The sequence below is a fragment of the Apiotrichum porosum genome, assembly GCF_003942205.1.
Source record: "Apiotrichum porosum strain DSM 27194 chromosome Unknown scaffold_4, whole genome shotgun sequence".
Taxonomy (NCBI): domain Eukaryota; kingdom Fungi; phylum Basidiomycota; class Tremellomycetes; order Trichosporonales; family Trichosporonaceae; genus Apiotrichum; species Apiotrichum porosum.
Genome location: NW_021167111.1, coordinates 1,231,520 through 1,251,545, shown reverse-complemented (window position 1 = coordinate 1,251,545; position 20,026 = coordinate 1,231,520). Strand labels below are relative to the sequence as shown.

General features: G+C 57.3%; 6 protein-coding genes across 6 annotated transcripts; 2 read left to right on the top strand and 4 right to left on the bottom strand.

The window, feature by feature from the left end:
• Positions 1-31: 31 nt before the first annotated feature.
• BPL1 (biotin holocarboxylase synthetase) lies at positions 32-2,387 on the bottom strand (the record flags this gene model as incomplete). The annotated part of the gene is made up of 3 exons (XM_028622574.1): positions 32-305; positions 353-1,974; positions 2,013-2,387. The coding sequence occupies 3 exons, from the start codon at positions 2,385-2,387 to the stop codon at positions 32-34; spliced, it is 2,271 nt and encodes a 756-aa protein (XP_028477466.1).
• A 166-nt stretch (positions 2,388-2,553) lies between these two features.
• EHS24_007200 (uncharacterized protein) lies at positions 2,554-3,335 on the bottom strand (the record flags this gene model as incomplete). The annotated part of the gene is made up of 3 exons (XM_028622573.1): positions 2,554-3,047; positions 3,093-3,248; positions 3,290-3,335. 3 exons carry the CDS (start codon positions 3,333-3,335, stop codon positions 2,554-2,556), a joined length of 696 nt encoding a protein of 231 aa, XP_028477465.1.
• Positions 3,336-3,748: 413 nt separating this feature from the next.
• Positions 3,749-9,342, top strand: IML1 (vacuolar membrane-associated protein iml1; the record flags this gene model as incomplete). Its single annotated transcript, XM_028622572.1, has 5 exons — positions 3,749-3,755; positions 3,804-4,952; positions 4,996-8,088; positions 8,127-8,255; positions 8,297-9,342. 5 exons carry the CDS (start codon positions 3,749-3,751, stop codon positions 9,340-9,342), a joined length of 5,424 nt encoding a protein of 1,807 aa, XP_028477464.1.
• Positions 9,343-9,452: 110 nt separating this feature from the next.
• EHS24_007198 (uncharacterized protein) lies at positions 9,453-10,171 on the bottom strand (the record flags this gene model as incomplete). Its single annotated transcript, XM_028622571.1, has 3 exons — positions 9,453-9,720; positions 9,761-10,017; positions 10,103-10,171. The coding sequence occupies 3 exons, from the start codon at positions 10,169-10,171 to the stop codon at positions 9,453-9,455; spliced, it is 594 nt and encodes a 197-aa protein (XP_028477463.1).
• Positions 10,172-10,901: 730 nt separating this feature from the next.
• LCC2_5 (laccase, multicopper oxidase, benzenediol:oxygen oxidorectuctase) lies at positions 10,902-13,709 on the bottom strand (the record flags this gene model as incomplete). The annotated part of the gene is made up of 3 exons (XM_028622570.1): positions 10,902-12,397; positions 12,444-12,792; positions 12,837-13,709. The coding sequence occupies 3 exons, from the start codon at positions 13,707-13,709 to the stop codon at positions 10,902-10,904; spliced, it is 2,718 nt and encodes a 905-aa protein (XP_028477462.1).
• Positions 13,710-18,258: 4,549 nt separating this feature from the next.
• On the top strand, positions 18,259-19,480 carry EHS24_007196 (uncharacterized protein; the record flags this gene model as incomplete). Its single annotated transcript, XM_028622569.1, has 5 exons — positions 18,259-18,336; positions 18,838-18,899; positions 18,953-19,094; positions 19,147-19,357; positions 19,410-19,480. 5 exons carry the CDS (start codon positions 18,259-18,261, stop codon positions 19,478-19,480), a joined length of 564 nt encoding a protein of 187 aa, XP_028477461.1.
• Positions 19,481-20,026: the final 546 nt, after the last annotated feature.

The window sequence follows — 20,026 nt, the reverse complement described above, 5'->3', positions numbered from 1 at the left end:
ACCCTACGCGGCGGTCTACATTTTTTTGTGTCTAAACTTTACGCTTGATCATGCCAGCCATGAGATCAAAGCTATTACCGTCCGGCTGGAGGTCAACATACTGCGGCTGCGCCGAGGGACGAGCCCATGAAGAGGTCGAGGTACGGTCGTCGCCACCTTGGTCCATGTCGCGGTCATACATCGATGACACGGTCGAGGACGCAGTCGAGATGGGAATGCAGCGGAGAAGACCGTGGTCCGGCGTGATGGACATGATGCGGAGGCGCTGGTGGGGCTCAACGGTCGTGAGAGTGACTTCTTGGCCACTGCGATGTCAGTTCATAATCGCAAGCGTGGACAACAGAGAACTCACGAGTGCAGCCAACGGCCGTGGTACTCGGACATGAAGCTCTCAAAGCCCTTGTCCTCGAGGAACTGCTCCCACTTGGTCTCGAACGCGTGCATGATGCGCGCAAACGTGCCCTCCATGGTGGGAGGCGGCGGCAGGGCACGGGTGGAGCCTTCACGAGCGGCACGTTCGGTGAGGAGGCCGTGAAGCTGGGAAATGGACGACGTGGGGAGTGCGTTGAGGACGTTGATACCGCATCCGACAATGACGCGCCACTGGCCATTGACAAAGTTGGTGTTGACGAGAATACCAGCGAGCTTGGCGAGACCCTTCTTGCCACTTCCAACCTCGGTGCCGCCCACGCCCTCGATATTGGCATACACGTCGTTGGGCCACTTGATGCGCACACCGAGACGGCCGTCCTCGTCCACGGCCTCACAGATCGCAAGCGCAGCAAGGTACTGGATGAAAACGAGTTTGGAAGCCATGGACTGGGGCAGGGTGAGGAGGATCGAGTACTGGAGGCATCCGGTGGGGGACAACCAGATGTTGGAGCCACGGCCGCGGCCGGCGAGCTGATAGGTGGCGGTGAACACCGTGGGCGCCGGGAGACCGTTCAGGAGAATCGGGTTGCGGTCGATCATTGTCTGAGTTGAGGTGATGGTTTCGGCGTAGAGGACAAGGTCACCAAGAGCAGCTCGCTCGCCACGCTTGCCGGGGCTCAGCTCGTCGGCGCGCATGACACCAGTGCGGCGACCCTGGCGCTTGCGCACAGCGTCGAGCTCCTCCCAGTACGTCTCCATGTTGAACAGCGGGGTCCAGGATGGCGAGTATTGGGTAGAACCGGGGACAAGGAGCGTCTTGGTCAAGGCGTGGAAGTTGGGTGGCTGCGGTGGGACAGCTTGGTCGCTGATCGAAAGCTCTTCAATAACAGGAGGGAATTCGGGCTTTGTTCGCCTACGCTTCATGAGCTCGGCCGGAATGTCCGAGCCCAGGAGCTCGACGGGACCAGTCTCGATCACGTCGTTACCATCGCGCAGCGTCTCCCAGTCACCAGGCCCCTTGACGAGCTTGGCCTGTATGTTGGGAGCAGAAAGAATAGAAGCACTGAGTTGAGGCAGCTTGGGGTGCGAAAACGAAAAGATGGGCGATGGGTGGGTTGGGTGGAGGATAATGTGGTCCTCCTCAATGTTGCCCAGGTTGCCGCTCGGGTCGACCTGGTCGGAGGGAAGCGTGAGACCAAGGCCGCGGAGGAGCTCGGCGACCCACTGGGTCCTCTTCTTCTCTTCCTCCTCAATGACCTCCTGTGCGGGCGGGTTCTCCAGCTTGGCAATAGCGTCCCGGGCAGGAGGGTCCTCGAGAGGGTACTCAAAGTGCACACCGGACAGGAGGACTTTACCCTTGCCCTTGGCGATCTGTACCACAGCAACAGTCGCTTCGGGAGTGGGAGGTTCTTGGTACTGTGCAAGGACCTTGACGTCGCTGCCAGCCGAGGGAGGGAGGATAAAGTGGCCACCGCCGTTGTAGTAGAGAAGCTCCAGGCTCTTGTCTCCAGCCAGGGTGAGACCAACGGCGCGTGAGCCATTCTCAGAACCATAGTCAAACCCGGGGTACGTGGGGCCGGCACATGGACCAGGGAACAAGGCCTGTACGGTCAACATTGCATGCGTACACTGTCACTCACAAGATCGCGCTTTCCGGTCACTTGCTTGGGACCACCAATGTCAAACTGCACCTCCGAGGCAGCAAAGTACGCGCCAGCGCAAACGCCCAGGTAGCGTCCGCCTTCGCTGACGTACTCGGCAATGCGCTTGGTGACCTTGGTTTTGATTGACAACTCTTCGACAAACGGAAGGTCACGTCCGCCAGGGATGACAAGGAGAGCGCAACTGGGCTCCCAAGGCTCTTCGGCGAGGAGAGTAGCCGAGACTCGTTGGACGGTGTAGTGGGGAACGAGGTTGAGGCTGAGTGTCAAGATGGTGTGGGAGAGCGAGAGTGGCGACACGCCGGGGCCCGAGTAAACCAGCACTTGGTGAGCTGAGGGGCCTGGTCCTGGCATGTTGGTGGGTGGTGAGCAAGTCAAACAACGAAAGCGACCCCACGTTATGGAGACGTCGAAAGATACGCCGAGTCGGGTCGATGCTCCGAACCGCTAATCAGGGGCGGAGCCAAATATCCCCACCGGCTGCAGTGACCGATCGTGGCGAGATACGCGAACACGAACATTACATCGACGAGAGCACCATGCGGTCTCGCCCATACTGGTCTTGTACAATCTCAGTCTTCCCTGGCAGCAGAGTGGACACCATGGATCCTTGGGAAGCACCAATCTCCACGGCAAGGCGCGGCACTTGTCCATCCAGCGACGCGTCGGGGCAGAGAATGTCCTTGGCCATTTTGGAGATGTGGTCGTAAAAGGCCACGCCGTCGCCGACGCCGCTAACTGGGCCACCCACGAGCGCTCCGCGGTCCTCATATTCTTTCACAGATGAAGGAAGACTTTCCCACTCCTCCTGGGGAATATAAGGCGGGTTGGACGTGATGATGTCGATGGACACGTTACCAGTGGCCTGCCGGAGCGAGTTGGGAAACGTCGGAGCGAGGATATCGGCCTGGAAGATGGTGACTTTTGGATCTTGCAACGAGGCAATGTTATCGCGAGACAGAGCCACAGCGTCAGGGCTAATGTCGACCCCGTACGCCACATGTAGCGCGTCGCCTAAAAGGTGGGATAGCAAGAGCGGTATGCATCCCGATCCCGTACACAGGTCGAGGATGACCAGTGGCCGAGTGACTGCGCCTCGTCGGCGTGCGCTCAAGATTCGAGCTGCGAGGTCCTCTATGATAAACGCTGTCTCTGGACGAGGGATAAGAACAGGTGGTTTGGTGAGAAGAGTCAATGGGCCAAAATCGGTCGACCCTGCCAAAAGTCAGCCGCGAGCCCATGCTTCATAAACGCACCGAGAATGTACTGCAGTGGCTCTCCTCGTGAACGACGCTCAGCCATGGCGGCGAGCTCGGACGCCTGGTTCCCTGGATCAAGCGATGAAGCCAAGGCCTGTCTCATCCATCGCAGTTCGTTTTGCGCATCCTCAGCGTCGAGCTCTGAGTTTCTCAGGAGGATGTCGATGAGAGGGCGACTAGGAGCTGTCGAGTTGAGTCGCCTGCATGAGCTGTGGAGAGCGCGACGCGTAAGAAACGCGGCCCGCATGGGGGGAAGAGTGGAAATAACAGAACCACGTCAAAACATACACATTGATTTAAAGCTTTTGGCGAGGCACGGCCCACCGGTGGATTAGCGGAAGCAAATTAAGCGCTGTAGTGGACAAATGACGCAGTTGGGCCATCATGAGACCGAGCGCGCGCGCGATACCATACAACACTCCATCTACTCTCTCTCTCGCAACCCGCCTCCATGGAATGAGTGGTGGGTCATGTTTGCCTAGTCAGAGCTGACGATTAGCCCTTTCTCCAGAGAGAAGTGAGGGGAAACCGCGCGCGTCCCGCAACCGCTCGTCTACAATAGTCCATGCAGGCACAGCGGCATGGACCAACGACAACGGTCAACCTCTTGCCGAGCTGTCAGCCAGTGGCCACCCGTTAAGTCACAGCGAGAGACGACATCGCAAACATACAGTTTCTGGAAAGGACCATGGTCATTCGCAGATTCACCAGCACCTTTATGCGCAAGGACACGGTCATGAGCCAGCCGGCTCCAAGACTCCCATCCCCGATAGCCACCTGCAGATGACTCCCGGGCACAAGCGCACGTCTTCCCTCCCCACTCCAGACGACATCCACGCTACCATTACCCAGACTCTCTCGCCACCATTACAGTCGCCATCTGGGTCAACACACCAACGTTTCAATCCCTTCTCCAACCCCGACAGTGTCTTTCTCTCGCTCTACACCTACAGCCCCTCAACAAGCTCCCTTCCACCACCACAGTCAGCAGCGTCTTCCCTTCTGCCCGCTCCCGCGGCAAACTTATCATACTCGCGTGTTCTACTCTCGTACGCAAGTCTGCCATGGGACGTGAAACCTGGCGATTATCTCGAAATCCGTCGAGTCGAAAGCACATGTCCTCCAACAGGTCGTTCCATTCCTCCGCCGGTGGCCAAGGCAAACGAGGGCGACGCTCTCGAAGGTGTCAAGCCAAACCGAGGAAGAGATGGATACATCTTTCGCCTAGGCGAGGACCACCCCTCCGTACCCATGAACCAGATCCAGGTGCCCAACTCGGTGGCCCAGTCGTTCAAGCTTCAACACCGCCAGGACGTTGAGATCATCCGCATTCACGAGCCTGAGACTGCCAACGTCGACTTTATCGAACTACACTTTTCGCAGTATGTCGGTCGTGCAGACATGTGGCGTCTTGGCATGTCGCTCGAGAACACGACAGTACACGTTGGCGAAAAGGTCATTTTAGCAGGGGGCGCCGTGCGAGCAGACGTGCAAGCCATCTGGCGAGGACGAAATCGATACGCCAGCGGCATTGTCACGAGCAAGTCCAAGACCATCTTCCGGTCCAAGTCGACACAAGCGTACGTCTTCATTCAACTGTGCCAAGAAACATGGGAGTTTGACGAGGACGGAGAGCGATACTACGAAAAGGTCCTACATGGTGAGTGAATCTTGCCCGTGTGTCCCAAGCTGACTGGTACAAGGCTTCCTTCCGGACCTCTTTGGTCGTTGGACTCGAATCGGCGCGTCACATCTGGTCACCATTGTTCTCTTCGGCCGCGTCTACTATGACGACCAGGACATTGCGTACATGGAGAAGCACGACCTCCACAACGGCCTCATGAAGGACTACCGCGGACGGTGGTGCAAAGACTTTTTCCGCGTCGTGGTGGACTTTGAGCGCAAGGCGGACTGGATGACGTCGTTGGGCGATATCAAAAAGCGCCTGGAACGAAGCGAACGCGAAGTTCTTCTCGACTTTCACCTTGCTGAACTCAAGGCCAAGGGAATGCATCCGGAATCCGAAGGCGACATCAACATCCTCGGAAAATGGAGCTTTGCCTACGAAGGCAATGTTCTCGAAGCAATCAACCTGGCCCTCAACCCCTTTGACGAGCACTATGTCGACCGTGACTTGTCGCGTACCGGTCTGTCGCTTACCATCTTGACTCCCGGAACGGGTCACTTTGCTGTGGACAAGAACCTGCTTCGTCTCACCACCGAACGCATGATCGATCACGGCATCGGACTCGACCTGGTGTGTCTCACCAAGATGCCTCTCCACAGCGTACCATTGTTCAGCTATGTCTCGTCCCGACCAAAGCGACTTGTCGAATCGTCTGCTGTCGGAGCAAAGACACGTCCATCTACTCCCGATCCACTATACTTTGACGCCAATATGAGGAGCGGCGAAGATCGCGAGCTCATTGACTGTTATTCTCTTGCCTTTTGGGTGTACTGCTCGTTCTACTCCAAGACACACGATAAGCCATTCCGTGAAGACCGTTTCGTCCCACGCTGCAAGATGTACCAAATCCAAATGCTCGGCATTCTCGACCACAACCTCACGACGGTTAGCGTGCCCTTCCTGGAGCCCGAGGACTATGACGGCCCCCGGCGTCACGTCTCTACTGATGAGCGCAAGGCACACCACGACGAGTATGACCTCAACACCTTTGGTGGAACTGCACAACTTCCCACCATCAAAGATGTGGAGCCTGGATCTCCACATACATCTCATCGCAGTGGGATTGATAGTTCACTTGGCACGAGCTACCAATCGATGAGGCTACTGGCTCAGAAGATGGAAGAGGAAAAGCGCCCACGGGGCTTGGCGCCGACATCCCCGCGACCGATCCCTTCGCGCTCGTCATTGAGGTCTCACGCGTCCATCCCAGAGGAAGAATCAATGTCCAACCCCTCCAACCCTTCGCTCCCGGAGACCGCAGTGTTGGGTTCCGGTTCAGGTGGAATGCCAGACATTCCTCTTGTACGGGAACCGTCGACAAAGCCCCCGCCCTTGTCGCAGGAGCATCGTTCTCCTGGTAGTGTGGGAACCCCGCAGAGTCGAATTGCGAGCCTCACGTCCATCAACACCTCTCCCTCCCAATCTGTCATGTCTGGTGGCGAACTCCAGTCTGGAGCTTCAACGCCCAAGCTCAACTCTGCCAAACGTCTCAAGACCCAGTCCAGCAAGGGCTCCTTCTTTGGTGCCAGGTTCAGTAGCAGCTGGATCTTTGGTGGGGCACGTTCTCAACCAAGTCATCCAACAGCCGCAACCGAGACTGTTGTCCGTCAGGACGTGTCCACTGGCTCTGGTGCCAACAGCAAACCTGCTTCGCCGATGGTCAAGACGTCGAGTCTGGGCATTGATTCTCCGTCCTTGTCCCTCCCGGTCCCTGTTCCTGGATCCTTCCTAGCCGCCCCCTCATCCCCGACCAAACCAAAACCAGTTCCTAAGCGGCCAACTCAGCCCATGCCCATCATGTCTGCAGCAGGCCGCCCTCTCGACGATGAGGCGCCACTGGCACGGTCCCTGCCGCGTTCAATGCCTCGCTCGATCCCACGCTCGCTGCACAACTCGCTGCGGCCGAAATCTATGGACGACTCTTGGAGAAACAAGGCAAGCGCCGCGTTTGGACGGACCACGCAGCACACGACAGTGAACCCCTGCAACCCGAAGGAGTCGCTCGTGGACGCAGCAGGCGAAGGAGGACACCAGCGACGCTGGCAGCATGTCCGTCCGCGTCTGAGAGAGGGCAAAGAGCATGCTGTCAAATGGCGCAGTCTGTGTGCACCGGCCTGTTTGCCTCTCACCACAGACTTTATGCCGACCGCCGAGGAACTCAACACATTCTACGAGTCTCACAGCTACGACATTGCGTGCTTCCCGGATCAAGTATCTTTCCTGATCCGTCCAGACGCCGCCAACCTCAACCTTCCTCTGGCCGTTATGCGCGAGATGGCGAGTCAGCGACTGTCGCAGAACTTTCAGTTCATTGTTCTTCCTCACAACACGGTGCAAAAGGATGTGGATGAGACGTTGCCGCCCTCTGTCGCTCAGAAGACGTTCCTCGTCGCCGACACGACTACATCAGGCCTGCGCGTCGGCGGTGCAAGCGAGGTCCTCAAGGATGCGAGTGGCGCCATCTACCTCTCATGGTCAAACCACGTGCACAAGCTCACGTTTGACCCGCAGAAGCAGAGTGTGACCGTTCAGCGATTTGTACGCAAAATCAAGCACTCGACACAAGCACAGCCTTACAAGTGCCTCGTGTGGCCGTACCAGCTGAATGGCTTCCAAGAGGCGACCGCCATGTTCAAGTACCCCAACATTGACGCCAAGCTCAACTTCAACTATCTCGATCGCCTGATTGCTGGCGAGGAGGAGAACCTCCAATCCAACCTGCGCTTCTGGCGAACCCGGTACCTCCTCTTACCATCTGGTCGCGACCCAACATCCCTGGCTGGTATCATGCCCCGCAGCGCACATGGCGAGCAGTACAGCGCCAGCGAGGTTCTCATGACTGGTGCTCAGCGGGTGCTGGAGCTCATGTGCAAGAACCAGTGGAAAAGGCCGGGAGGCGCGCAGCGGTCTCTTATCCTTCTCCCAACAACGTTCGACCCCTCAGCTTGTGTCCTGGATGAGGGTCTCATGACCGAGCTTGAGCGCCTCACAAGCGGCAAGGAGAAGATTGAGCGTGGCCATACCCTCGAAGGTCTCACTCTGCAGCAAGTTGCAGAGCTGATGAACCGACCAAACAACGGCCTCATCATTCGTGACCGCTGGTGGAACTGTAAGTTGTACCCCGGCATCGTGTAGCTGACAAACCAGTCAACATCCACGAGGACTCGTTTACAGGAGAACAATTCTGCGAGTGGCTCAAGACTACTTTCACCGACGTGGCGACCCAGGAGCAGGCGATTGAGTGGGCCCAGAGCCTGTTGGACAAGGGTGTCATTGGTATGTGGGGCGGATCTTTCCTTGCTGACCGCTCTCTCCAGAACACGTGACCAAGTCGCACACCTTCCACGACAACCTCTTCTTCTACCGCCTGGCTCCAAACTATGACGAGTCGGTCAAGAAGGCTGGTGGTGCCCGTGCAAAGTCTGGGAGCTGGTTCGGCAAGTCGACTGGCCCGACTCCCCAGATTGTCATGGAGCAATCACTGAGCACATCTCCCAATGTTCGTCATGTTCCGCTCAAGCTCACCGATAAGCCGCCCAAGAAACGCAAGGTCAAGATGAGCCAGAGCGTCGTTATTGACCTCGACCCTGGCCGCAAGAGTGACCGTGCCGAGGTGGCTATTCTTCACGCCGACATTGTGCACAACACCAAGAATGCGTTCCACTTTGAGCTCAACTGGCTAGGTGTAACAGCGGGTCTGTTGGACGAGCTTCGCAACAAGTGCTCGACCCTCGCTGAGCGTTACGGCCTCCGCTTTGTCGAGGCGCCGGTCGAGCAGATCAAAGATGTCGGTCTCAAGTGCGCCTACCGCGCTCCCATCCCGATTAAACTCGCTGTTGCTCCACCAATCATCCCCGACCTTCATCTTCGTCTCACCGAAACGAGCGGCGCTGGACAGTGTGCTCAGTTCTTTGAGTACGCCATCCTCATGCAGAAATTCGGCTTTGTGCTGGATGTCGAGGCGAGCGAGCGGTACCCCGAGTCGATGGAGGTCGAATACGCGTACCGCCAAAAGACCAAGTTTGAATATTCCCAGTTTATTCATCGCTCGGGTCTCGCGATGGTGCAGTGCGTTGGACGTGACGAGGGTTTCGGCTTCCTGTGGTGCGACAACCGGCCATTCATTAGCGCGCCTACCCGTGGTCGCGGCCAAACTGTCGAGAGCCACCCGGGTGCGCTCACACCCATGACCAACAGGCAGGAGCAGGCTCGACAGCTCCGCGAGGAGATGGAGGCGTTCTGCTCTGATCCCTTCGCCCTCCGGAAGTTTTACGAGGACGTGACGCCGCGGCCCAACTACTCGAACGTCAGGCTATTAGGGGACGATTCGTGGGCAGGCGCAGACCAGGATGGTTATGAGTAGGATGTCTGTACAGGCCGTATTGTAATCAATGTACCAAATGTGCTGCAACTAGTCTGTTTTACACATGGTGCCATCTGTAGCCAACACCACTCGCTACATACCCACGAGTATTATTTGTTGGGGCTGTCAGAGCGTCTGGGGCCGGGCGACGCGCTGCCAGTCGAGTCCCTCCTCAGGCGCTGGCGGACGGGAGAGTGTGGGTGGTCGGGCGAAAGCGAGGCAGGTGGTGAGCGCCTGTCGTCGCCCGTCTTAACGTCCGTACGTCCGCGGTCAGATTCCGAATCAGAGTCACTCTCTGTGGAATAGTGCCTCTTGCGCCGACGACGGGTCTCGACATCGGACTCGCTGTCGCTGTCGCTCGACGACGACGATGATCGCCTGAATAGGTCAGTAAATTCCTTGTCACGCTGCCACCTACCTCTTCCTCTGGGGGCTACGCGACCTCTCGCGGTCCTTCTTCGATCCGCGGCTGCTCTCACGCTCGGCCGCCTTGGCGCGCAAGATCTTGTCCGCGAGACCAACGCCCGACTTGAACTCTTCCGGAACCTCGACGGAGGGCTTGTCACGGGCAGACGAACCGAGTCCCTGGCTGAGCTCCTTTGTGCGACTAGGACGAGGGACATAGGGACGCGCGTTGGAGCACTCGTACGTGTGGTGACCGTACTTGAGACATTTCTGGACGCGTCAGCGACCTCACACGATAGCGGACTGAGAGCCACAAGGCCTGTCTTTGTGGCCTGGCGCCTTCAGGGTATCTCACCTGGCATCGCGTGCTGGATGACGCCTTGTTGGATTGAAGCTGCTTGGGGAGGTTGCTGCGGTTGAACATGATGGAGTGTGATGGAGCGTCATGAAGTTGGGCCAGTGGAAAGTGACCACACCATAACAAGCGGCAAAACATGGGTTACGTAATGGTTTTGATTGGGTGTCGGCCATCGCCGATGTCTTGCGGCCGGCCACATACTCATCGTCAACCTGTGAGTTGGCACCACTGCTTTGGCCTGCTTGTTCGGATTTGGATATCAAAGACGGACCGGCTTTAGCTGACTTTGTGTGTGCTGTAACTGCTTTCCGGTAGTCACCGTGGAATTTCGGACATGTCATGGAGACAATATATTATTTGTTTGGAAACTATAGACTGTTGAATGTTCCCTTTGTTTGTCCCTCTAAATCATGAAGAACCCAGATAGCCTGACAAACATATCCCATCCCCAGTAATGCACCAAACACTCGCTGGAGCCACGATAGCAGACGTAGGTCCACCATGGACCGTGTGGTAGGCCGGTCGCAAACAATTAAATTGGATTATTGTATTTCTGTGCCACATTGGGAAGTGATGGTCCGTCGCACCAGCGTTTTGCTCTCATCCACAAGGGGTCCAAGTGCAACAAGGGTATGTTTTCAAAGAGTCCATAAGAGAGTAAGGAAGGGACAGATATTTGAGATGGGGATGGCTATGTGGCAGATTGTGGTTCACAGTTTCTCGCGGGATGGGTTTCCCGGGTGAAAAGGTTCGAGATAATATAAATATGTCCAGTTGCTTGGTTCCGACACGAGGGTTAACCCTCGTGGTGTTTGTTCTTGGCGGCCGTGGTCACAGCAGGGGGAAATTCCTTGGCAACTGTGACGCTGGTAGGAACACTGGCATTCACAACAGCCGGGGTGGACTCAACGGCAGTAGGGGCCGAGGCGACGGGACCGGAGGCAGTGTTGAGGAGAATCGAGTCCACAGGGGCAGCGTTGGCTGTCTGGGCAGTGACGAGGTTTGCCGCAGGGTTGAGCGAGCCGGTAACTGAGCCGTACTGGGCACCTGCAGCCGCAGAGGGGTTGGGGCCAGCGCTGGCCTGGACGGTGGTAGCAACAGCACCGAGGCCGGACCATACGGCACCGGCGGGTCGGTTAGTGAGCGTAGCATATGAGTCGGCAGCATCGGAGCCAGTGGGCGCAGAAGCAGCAATACCGACGGCGTTTGCGGCAGCACTTGGCGCTTCAGTGGCGGTACCAGTGACAGTGATGCCGCTGTTGATGAGGACAAACGTGGTACGGTCCATCGAGAAGTAAGGGGTGTCGGCGGCTCCGTCTGCACGCCTCTGAGGAGGGGCGGTAACTTGAGCACGTGCAACGGGAGTGGGAAGGTCACCCTTGATATGAAGCACGTTGGCCTCGCGCTCCTCAAGGGTAGCTTCACGGTCACGAGCAGAGCGGCCTTGGGGAGGGGTGTAGTCACGACGACCAGGGGCAACCTCGTTGATGTCCGTTCCAGCACAGAGACCCTGCCAGGCGGCAGGCTGGCTGAAACCCTTGATCGCGTCCGGACGCACGACCATTGCGGCGAGCTTGCCCTCAGAAAGGTGCCAGCCAATGTGGCAGTGAATAGGCCAAACGCCAGGAGTGTCGGTGATGAGGCGGAGGATGGCATAGCTGTTGCTAGGGATGGTCAAGGTATCACGGCGAAGTGGGTTTCCCAGGTTCCAGTTGGCGCTGGCAACCGTGTCGGGTGTGATCTGACCATCGCCACGAGCGACAATGTAGAACTTGCGTCCGTGAAGGTGGAAGGGGTGAGCCAGACCAATGTCGCGCTGGTTGACAATAATGTCGACGACACCATAGTCTGGGAACGTGTGCGATGCAACGCGTGAAGCGTTGAGCGTCAGACCATTTTCGATCTGCCTCAGAAGTGGGTTGTTGATGTAGTTGGTGAACGAAACCTGGCTGTCATTGGCAGTGTTGTAAGGGTTGAAGCCGAGACCATTGAACGGGTGGCCCTCGTAGTCGAAGAAGATGCCCAGGGACGAGTCGAGACGGCTCGTCATGTACGGGTTCGTCGGGGCAGCCTCGGCCTGAAGAGGAGCAACCGTGTAGAGGTTGTCAAGATCCTTACACGGGGCCGTCAGGGGGTCGTCAAGGTCCGGCCAAGCGCTAGTGGTGGGCTGCGCGTTGGACCAAGCAATTCCAAACCAGTCGGTGTAGCGGAGAATGGCCTTACCGACCATCTCTTTGCCACGGAAGACACACGCTGCGGAGACGCTGGCACGGATCCAGAAGGAGCTGAAGACTGTGTTTCATGTCAGAGCTGGTTCGTCTCGCGCAGTTCAACGTACGACCGCCCTGGTTAAGATTGACGATGAACGAGTAGCGCTGTCCCGGGTCAATTCCGATCTCATGGATGAAGAGCGGTTGAATGGGAGTGTCGTCGACCTCGACAACCTTCAGCACATGGTTGTCAATGGAGATGCGAATCTGGGTAAGGGAGCCGGGGTTGATGACACGGAAACGGATCCTGGTACCAATCTTGCCCTTGATGACCGCGGGACTGTTCTGGGTGCACGAGACACCGGGTTGGGCCTTGCTGCAGTTCTCCTGGCCAAGGCCGTTGATCAAGATGGCATCGGGCATCTGTGGAATGTTTGCGCCACGGTAACCCAAACCCCAGGCGTGCATGCGGGGGATCTACGGTGTCAGAGACCTCACACGCTGCGTGGCAGGTAACTCACAATCAAGTCGGTCTGGTCGTGGTAAAAGTCGTTGACATACATGATCCTCTCGTCCGTAAAATCGCCACCGAGGAGGAAACCCTTCTTGAGAGGGTCGTTCTTGGAGTGGATGATGAGCGCACCCCAGACACCATCAGCGAGAGTGTTTCCATAGTGCGAGTGGTACCAGAAGGTACCCCACTCGCTGTCCAGAGTGAAGCGGTAGGTGAAAGAGCCACCTGCCGGGATGGGGCACTGCGAAATGCCAGGAACACCGTCCGCCCAGTTGGTCCCGTTCTGCGTAATGCCGTGCCAATGGATGCCCTGGGGGTAGTCGAGGTTGTTCTTGACATTGACTACAATGGTGTCTCCCTGGTTGGCCTCGATAAGGGGACCAGGGAACTGGTTGTTGATCGTCGTCATGCGACGAAGGAAACCGCTGGGCTTGCCGGCCGAGAAACCAATGTTGAAGTTGTAGTGGCGGGTCTGGGGCCTGTGGAAGTTGGCAATGACACCACCTCCAGAGGCGGTGAAGACAGAGGCCGGTGCTGAATTGGTGGTGTGGGGGATGGGAGGCTGAGGGTAAGACCAAATCGACGACTGGACATAGGTTGGCGGCCGTGGCGGGGCTGTCGTTGTCGCTGGCGCCTCGGTCACCGTGGCGTTGGGAGCACCAGTAACGGTGCCATTCCCAGCGCCAGTGTCAGTGGACGTCGGCACGTCGGTGGGGATGACGTCTGTGGAGGGGCTGGCGCCTGTGGTAGGGGTGGAGACGACGTTGTCGGTCGTGGCGACAGCAGTGTCAGCTGAGGTTGCGATAGTGGAATTGCCTGGGTCCTGGCCAAGAGCGGACACGGCGAGGACTGCCCAGAGGACAGCAGTGGTGAAGCGCATAGTGGGTGGTGATACCGAGAGGCACTGGGCAAAGTCAGGCTGTGAACGTAGAAGGGACTCCTCAACACAGTCGTTGCTGCGTGGGGTGGGTCTTTTGGTGGTCTGAGCGGGTCCAAGACACCATGAACAATGATGTGCAGAGGCCCGTGTACACCAGATACACCGTCTTTGCAAATGTAGCCTGGTGCACAGGCCGACGCGCGTACGCCCGTCGCGCTGTCACACATGCGCACATGCGCACATGCCGATATGGCACCCGGATCACGGACATGGACATGGGACATGTGCCGAGGATCCATTGGCCATTGGAACCCAGATGATAAATTCAGGTGTGCCACTTACAACGTGTGGCCTTCTTCTTCCTCAGACAGTCAAACCTAGCACGAATTACAATACAATGGGTAAAGGAATGTCGGTGGGGACGTGAGGGTAGCCGTGTAAAGACTGTTGGTGGCAGGTGTCTTGTTCTTGACCGTGTAGGGGCGGGCATCAACTTGTGTGCGGTCGTATATATGCCGCAAACGCCGTTTGGTGGGATGGGAGGAAGCTCCAGGGCGACACATCCGTTGTCATGTTCCAACATGCAAGCCCGTCTCATGTGAACATCGTCGACAGTACCGGCCGCCCGCTCTGCAGTGTTCCCGCCCGTTTATTGGTATCGGACTCAACGTAAAGGACAGAAGGACAGGACAAGCAAGCAAGTCGACGGCACGGGGAGACCTGACATTGTCTTCCGCGGGTATATTCTGGCGAGGTACGGCTCGCGACACGTCCGTCGCGTCACACTGCCCAGAAAGGGCCGGCTACAGAGAAAAGCTGGCAGGGAAAGGGTTAAACATACATAAGACGGGGAGGGCAAGGCACCAATGCCACCCCCCCCCCCCGCAGTTGGCTTTGATTTCACGTAAACAAACGGGTTCAGCTGGCCGCGGGAAACGGTGGCGGCTTTGGTCCCAGACGGCCCAAGTCGCGGCGTTCATGGACACTAAGCTGCGGGAGTGGTTGGATGGAATTAGCTCTCTGGGGTCCGTTTCAGAGCATGACCTGCTTCGCCATCTCGTAGCTATGGCAGCCAGGCTTGTCATCCTGTCGGATGGTGGACGGCCTGGTTGCTACAATCCTTGCCGCTCACGACCAGAGGCACAAAGGCACACACACCTGTTCCAGGTTTGTCGGACTGATGAGGCCAAAAAACAGGTCAACAGTAGTATCTGCCTTGTCAACTTGTAGCCTTTGCGACACACTCCCTTCCATGACATGTTATGTCTACCAATGGTTTACAGCCTCTGCGGAGCCCGCCGGCTCCTGACACACCAGATCAGAGTCCGCAGCCACTGTGGATGGAGCGAGACCGAGCCCGCGGCGATCGTGGCTGGGACACGACTGCCACAGAGGTCGACAGGTAGCCAGCAGCAGCCCACGTAGTGGCCATACCAGGACAGAGGTACACTTCTGTGGAGTACATGTTTGGAACAGACTGCTGTGACAATCCATGCCCCGCCTGGTCGCGTCCTAACAAGTCCCCTGTCGGAGACACTTTGCTGCTGTCGCCATGAATGCAGGCCTTGTTTCGTTCAAGCATCCATAAACTGAACTCAGTTATGGAGTCGCACGTCCGCGGGCCACTGTCTCCGCTGCTTGTAACTGTCATTCCTTATTGTGACACTTTGTAACTTGACCCCTACCAGGTCTTCCCATACTGTTAGAAGCCCAGTCGTCGGATGACGCGTCAGTCTATCATGACCTTCACGGCCTCACGTGCAGAGAGGTACAAGGGTTGCAATGCCAAGGGTTACGGGGAGAAACTTGACCAGCTGTACACCAAACGCCTTCGTCACCACCTGGCGACTGAGACTTCGAGTTACCAGCATCGCACCTACTCTCAACGTCAGTCCACGACCCAAAATGCCGCACTTGTCGGCTTGATAGACTTCAATCGCCGAATCATGTTGTGCGCTGGTGCCGGAGCACAATCAGTTGGTATTGAATCGTCTAACACTACTGTAACAACACGCCGTCTCCATCGCAACTGCCATTTGCTGTGAACGTCAGTTCAGAGATGCCCTGTGACAAGTACAAAAGTGTCGACGTCTCTGGTCTTGGTTTGTACTTCAGAACAGCCATGCCGGGAGCGCGTCCTTCCAACAGGCCCTCACGACCTGTGTGCCTGCGCCGTCGCCGTCACCACTGGATCGCCTCCCACGCCGACGTTGAGCCATGCCTGTGGTCCAGGTTGTGGGGTCAGCACGTGCGCGTTAGTGGAGTGATGATGGCGCCGTGTGGCGCGGACGCCATTGTGCACTGTTGCCTCCCTGTCTGGGACGGAGGCCCGTGCACTCTAAGGAAGCCTTTGCAGACCTGAGAAGCTTCGAGCAGAGCTACAGTACCATCCGTGGTTCTGACAAGAGGAACTGTCGTACGTGCTTCCTGCGCTGTTGGTTCAATCGCCGCAAAAGGAGGTCAAGTGATGTCTACGCCTGACCATGCTTTTTCCCGGGCGAACTATGTGGCACGGTCCATATCGTCTTCCACCTTCCAAGGACAAGCGAGATGCCAAGGGCATACAAGGGCTTGCCACTTGTCCCTCCGGCAGCACCCATCATGCTCTGCTGTTTCCGCAAATTGCGCACTCGCCGGAGGACCCGAGGTGAGTATGGTTGCTCAACATATCGGCCTCAAGAGGCAATGCGCCCCGAAGCCTGACGATGTGTTGCATGCAAGCATGCCCTGCAGTGGTCTCCCCAAGTTCGAGGTCGCATACCACACCGCCAGGCGTCTGTACCGCGGAGTGGCTGGAGCATGTTGCGGCTTGTCCGAGCAGAAGGCCTTGCTGCTGTTGCCGCTCAGTGCAAGGGAGCCATTAATGCCTGCGCCCTTGCGCAATGTGGACATGGTTTGACAGCAACAAGTCGCGGTGTCGTGGAATGGTGTGGCTGGTCCCATGGTTGGGGGCTTGCAGTTACGTGGAGTGCAGCACAGCAGAGTCTTGCTGGACGAGCTGGACTGGACGTTGGTTTGTGCCAAACACGGAGTGGACACCACCGTGGGAAATGTCAGATCGGTCCACGGGAGAGGGGTATTTGAAATAGATTATCTCGGCCAAGCGGCATCTCGGTTTGTCGGTTCATTCCACGTGCTAATGTGGGGGTAATATGGAATAACTGGCGTAACGGAATCAGATATCGTTTGTTGACAATCTTGTTTACCTCCACCTCGCGCACCGGCACCAAGTGGCACGCGCCACACGAAATTCACCTGGAGGGGTCTCCAAAGACATGGGCGAGCCCCCCGTGCGCTACCTGATGGATAGAGCATCAAAAGTTTGCTCAACTATACCTGAGATGTATGGCAACATGCTTGTCCAATTTTGTCCTTGTATATTCACCGTGGGGCAAGAAAACGCGCATTGTATGCTCAGTAATGTACCTCTCTGGACCCGACACGACCCTGTGGTGCCATTTCCCTGCTACTGCGATCCCGACGCGTCGAAGCTTTGATCCATCCATGCCAGACGTCTTGTCAGAACATGTATTGAACGATTCGAGTCATACCGCGCATGCAGCGGTCGGTCCTAGATGCCCATTGTCACGCACTGGACAATAGCTCTGGTCTAGTTTGATCACCCAGGGCGTTATTGTTGTCGGACGGCCGTCACACCTAACGCAGCCTTACGATCTTTGTGCACCGACTTGTTGCTAGCGTTAGATGGACGTGTCGAGATGGAGCACAATCCATGCTGATCCTGCACCCAGCTTTCCCAGGCCTCAGACGTGCGTTGCTGTCTTTGGACGACGTGGCAGAAAGGGGTATTGCTGGGCAGATCGCAGTCGGTCGTTTGGACGCGCGTCTCGATGACTTGTGGATCGCTGTCCCAAACACGCTGGGGCTGCTGGCTATGCATCCGGCGGCGAGGCAATCGTGCACACTCCAGAGTCGCAGGTAACGGGGGCGGGGGGAGGGAGCGCTGGACGAAGTTTGCGCAAACTCCGGGGACATGGACGATCAGGCTTGCACGTGACTGCTCGACACCAACTGGGTGACTGAGATCACACCCAGGACCGCACCGTAGAGCCATTTTCCTGATTTCCATCCATTTTTGCTATGCATGCATGAATCGTTGGTGGTATGCATGCATAGCCATTCCAGTAGCAAATGCAAAGGAACAATGCATGCATGGCGATGTGAAGGATTGGATGCGACAGGACGGTTTGGCCACAAGAAGGACGGTGGCCAGAGTCGGGTGTTTTGCAATTCCCGTCGACCAGCCGGGGGCTCACAAATACCGTCACCCCCCGCGGCGAGACAACTCCTTCTTCCCCACTTCCTCTTCACATTCAACACTTCACCACATCCACCCTCTAACAGTGAGTTGATCACTTCCAGTGCCTTTACAGGTTGTCCCAAGCACCCCAGCAGGCTCCCCCACGCATCCAAAGCAGCTTTGCTGACCACGTCCTTCCGTGCTCGCCATCGCCGCCCCACCCGCGTTGTTGTTGCCATCCATGTTGTCCTTCTAGCCCACCCAACCAAGTCTCTCAACTCTCCAACAATGGTCGCTACTACCACCAAGAAGGCCGCTGCTCCCCGCAAGGTCGCCACTCACCCCACTTTCCTCGCCATGATCCAGGTAAGCGTCGTCGAAAGAATCATCCACGCCACCCAAACCGCCGAGGCGGCGGCGGAAGCCTGGGGCAAAACCAGCCCCACCATCCACCGAGCGCCTGTTTTGGCCAGTGTCAACACGCGAGTCACTCGCATTGGGCGTGGGAAGGGCGAATGGTGACCAGCACCACTCTTCCCAACTCGGGATGGCAACAGCATTGCACTCGTCGTCGACTGCACCGCCCAGCCGTCGGAGTCGGCTCTCACGCCCTCGTGACCGCGGCGGTTGACCGGACCTGACGAAGCTCTCTCACCTCCCCCCTCCGTTCCCACTCAATTCTTCACCTGTCCTGTTCAAACTTGGCACAGGAGTGGATGCGCGCCGCATCCACCCCCATGCCAAGTTGCAGCGCTACAATGGCCATGCATGGCTGTTGACGAGGCCCCCGTGTGAATTGCCATTTCCGGAGATTTTGTCTCCGTCGTCTCCCAGCTAGTCTGCCTGGCCTGCGCTGACACAACACAGGAGGCTATCAAGGCTCACCCCGAGGAGTCGCGTGCTGGTGTCTCGCGCCCCACTATCAAGAAGTATGTTCAGTCTCTCAGTCCTTTGGCTCCAGGCTGACCACACCTCTCTCCAGGTTCCTCGCCGCCACCTACAAGATTGACATTTCGTCGGCCTCGAACGTCCACAACCTTAACAACGCCATCAAGCGCGGCTCGGAGACCGGCGCCCTCGTCCTTCCCAAGGGCAACAGCGGCCGCATCAAGCTTGCCCCCAAGGTTCGTGCACCTCATGCATACAGCAAGTCGCAAAAACTGACACCTTATGCAGAAGCCCGCTGCCGGCAAGGAGAACGCTCCCCCCAAGAAGGCTGCTGCTGCTAAGCCCAAGAAGGCCGCCGCCCCCAAGCCCGCTGCGAAGAAGGCTGCTGCTAAGCCTGCTGCCGCCAAGCCCGCTGCTGCTAAGAAGGCTGCCACCACCGCCAAGAAGCCCGCTGCGAAGAAGGCCGCTGCCGCCTCGACCACCAAGAAGCCCGCTGCCGGTAAGTCCTTTCGATCGATCCTTGACGACGGAGTGAGCTGACAGTTGTCTAGCCAAGCCCAAGGCTGCTGCCGCCCCCAAGAAGGCCCCCGCTAAGAAGGCTGCTGCCCCCAAGGCCAAGTAAAGAGTGCAATGTTTCGTTGCGCTCCTGTTCTGGCCTTGAGGACGCTTCTGGGCTTTCGGGCACTGTGACCCCACACTGTATCGTGGTTATTGTGGCACTTCCTTCTTCCCTCCACCCCCCTTGTTCGTAGTGATTCGTATTCGTTTTCGTCTCTCCCCTTAGTATCGCGACTCTGCTATGCACGTCGCTGACTGTGTGTGTTTCAATCTTTGCTTTTTTTCTCTCTATGTACCTCGGTGCAACTTTCACAGAAACATCCATCTTGTTGCAAGGGCAGGTGGCGCGCCACATTCGAGCACAAACATTGGACGGCCGAAAGGGGCTAAAGGGCCAAAGGGTGGGCGGGCCGTTTGTGTGTGGAGGTTGTTGACACCAGTTCTGCCGCAGGATCACACAGGTCACGTGATGCCAATAGTTTTGACGTCACGAGAACAAATCGCTCACGTAGTGCGACGACCGTGCACTGATCATTGATCACTGATCACTGATCACTGACTGCCGACCACGTCGGCCAACACATGCAACACAAAACCCTAGCAGCCCTCG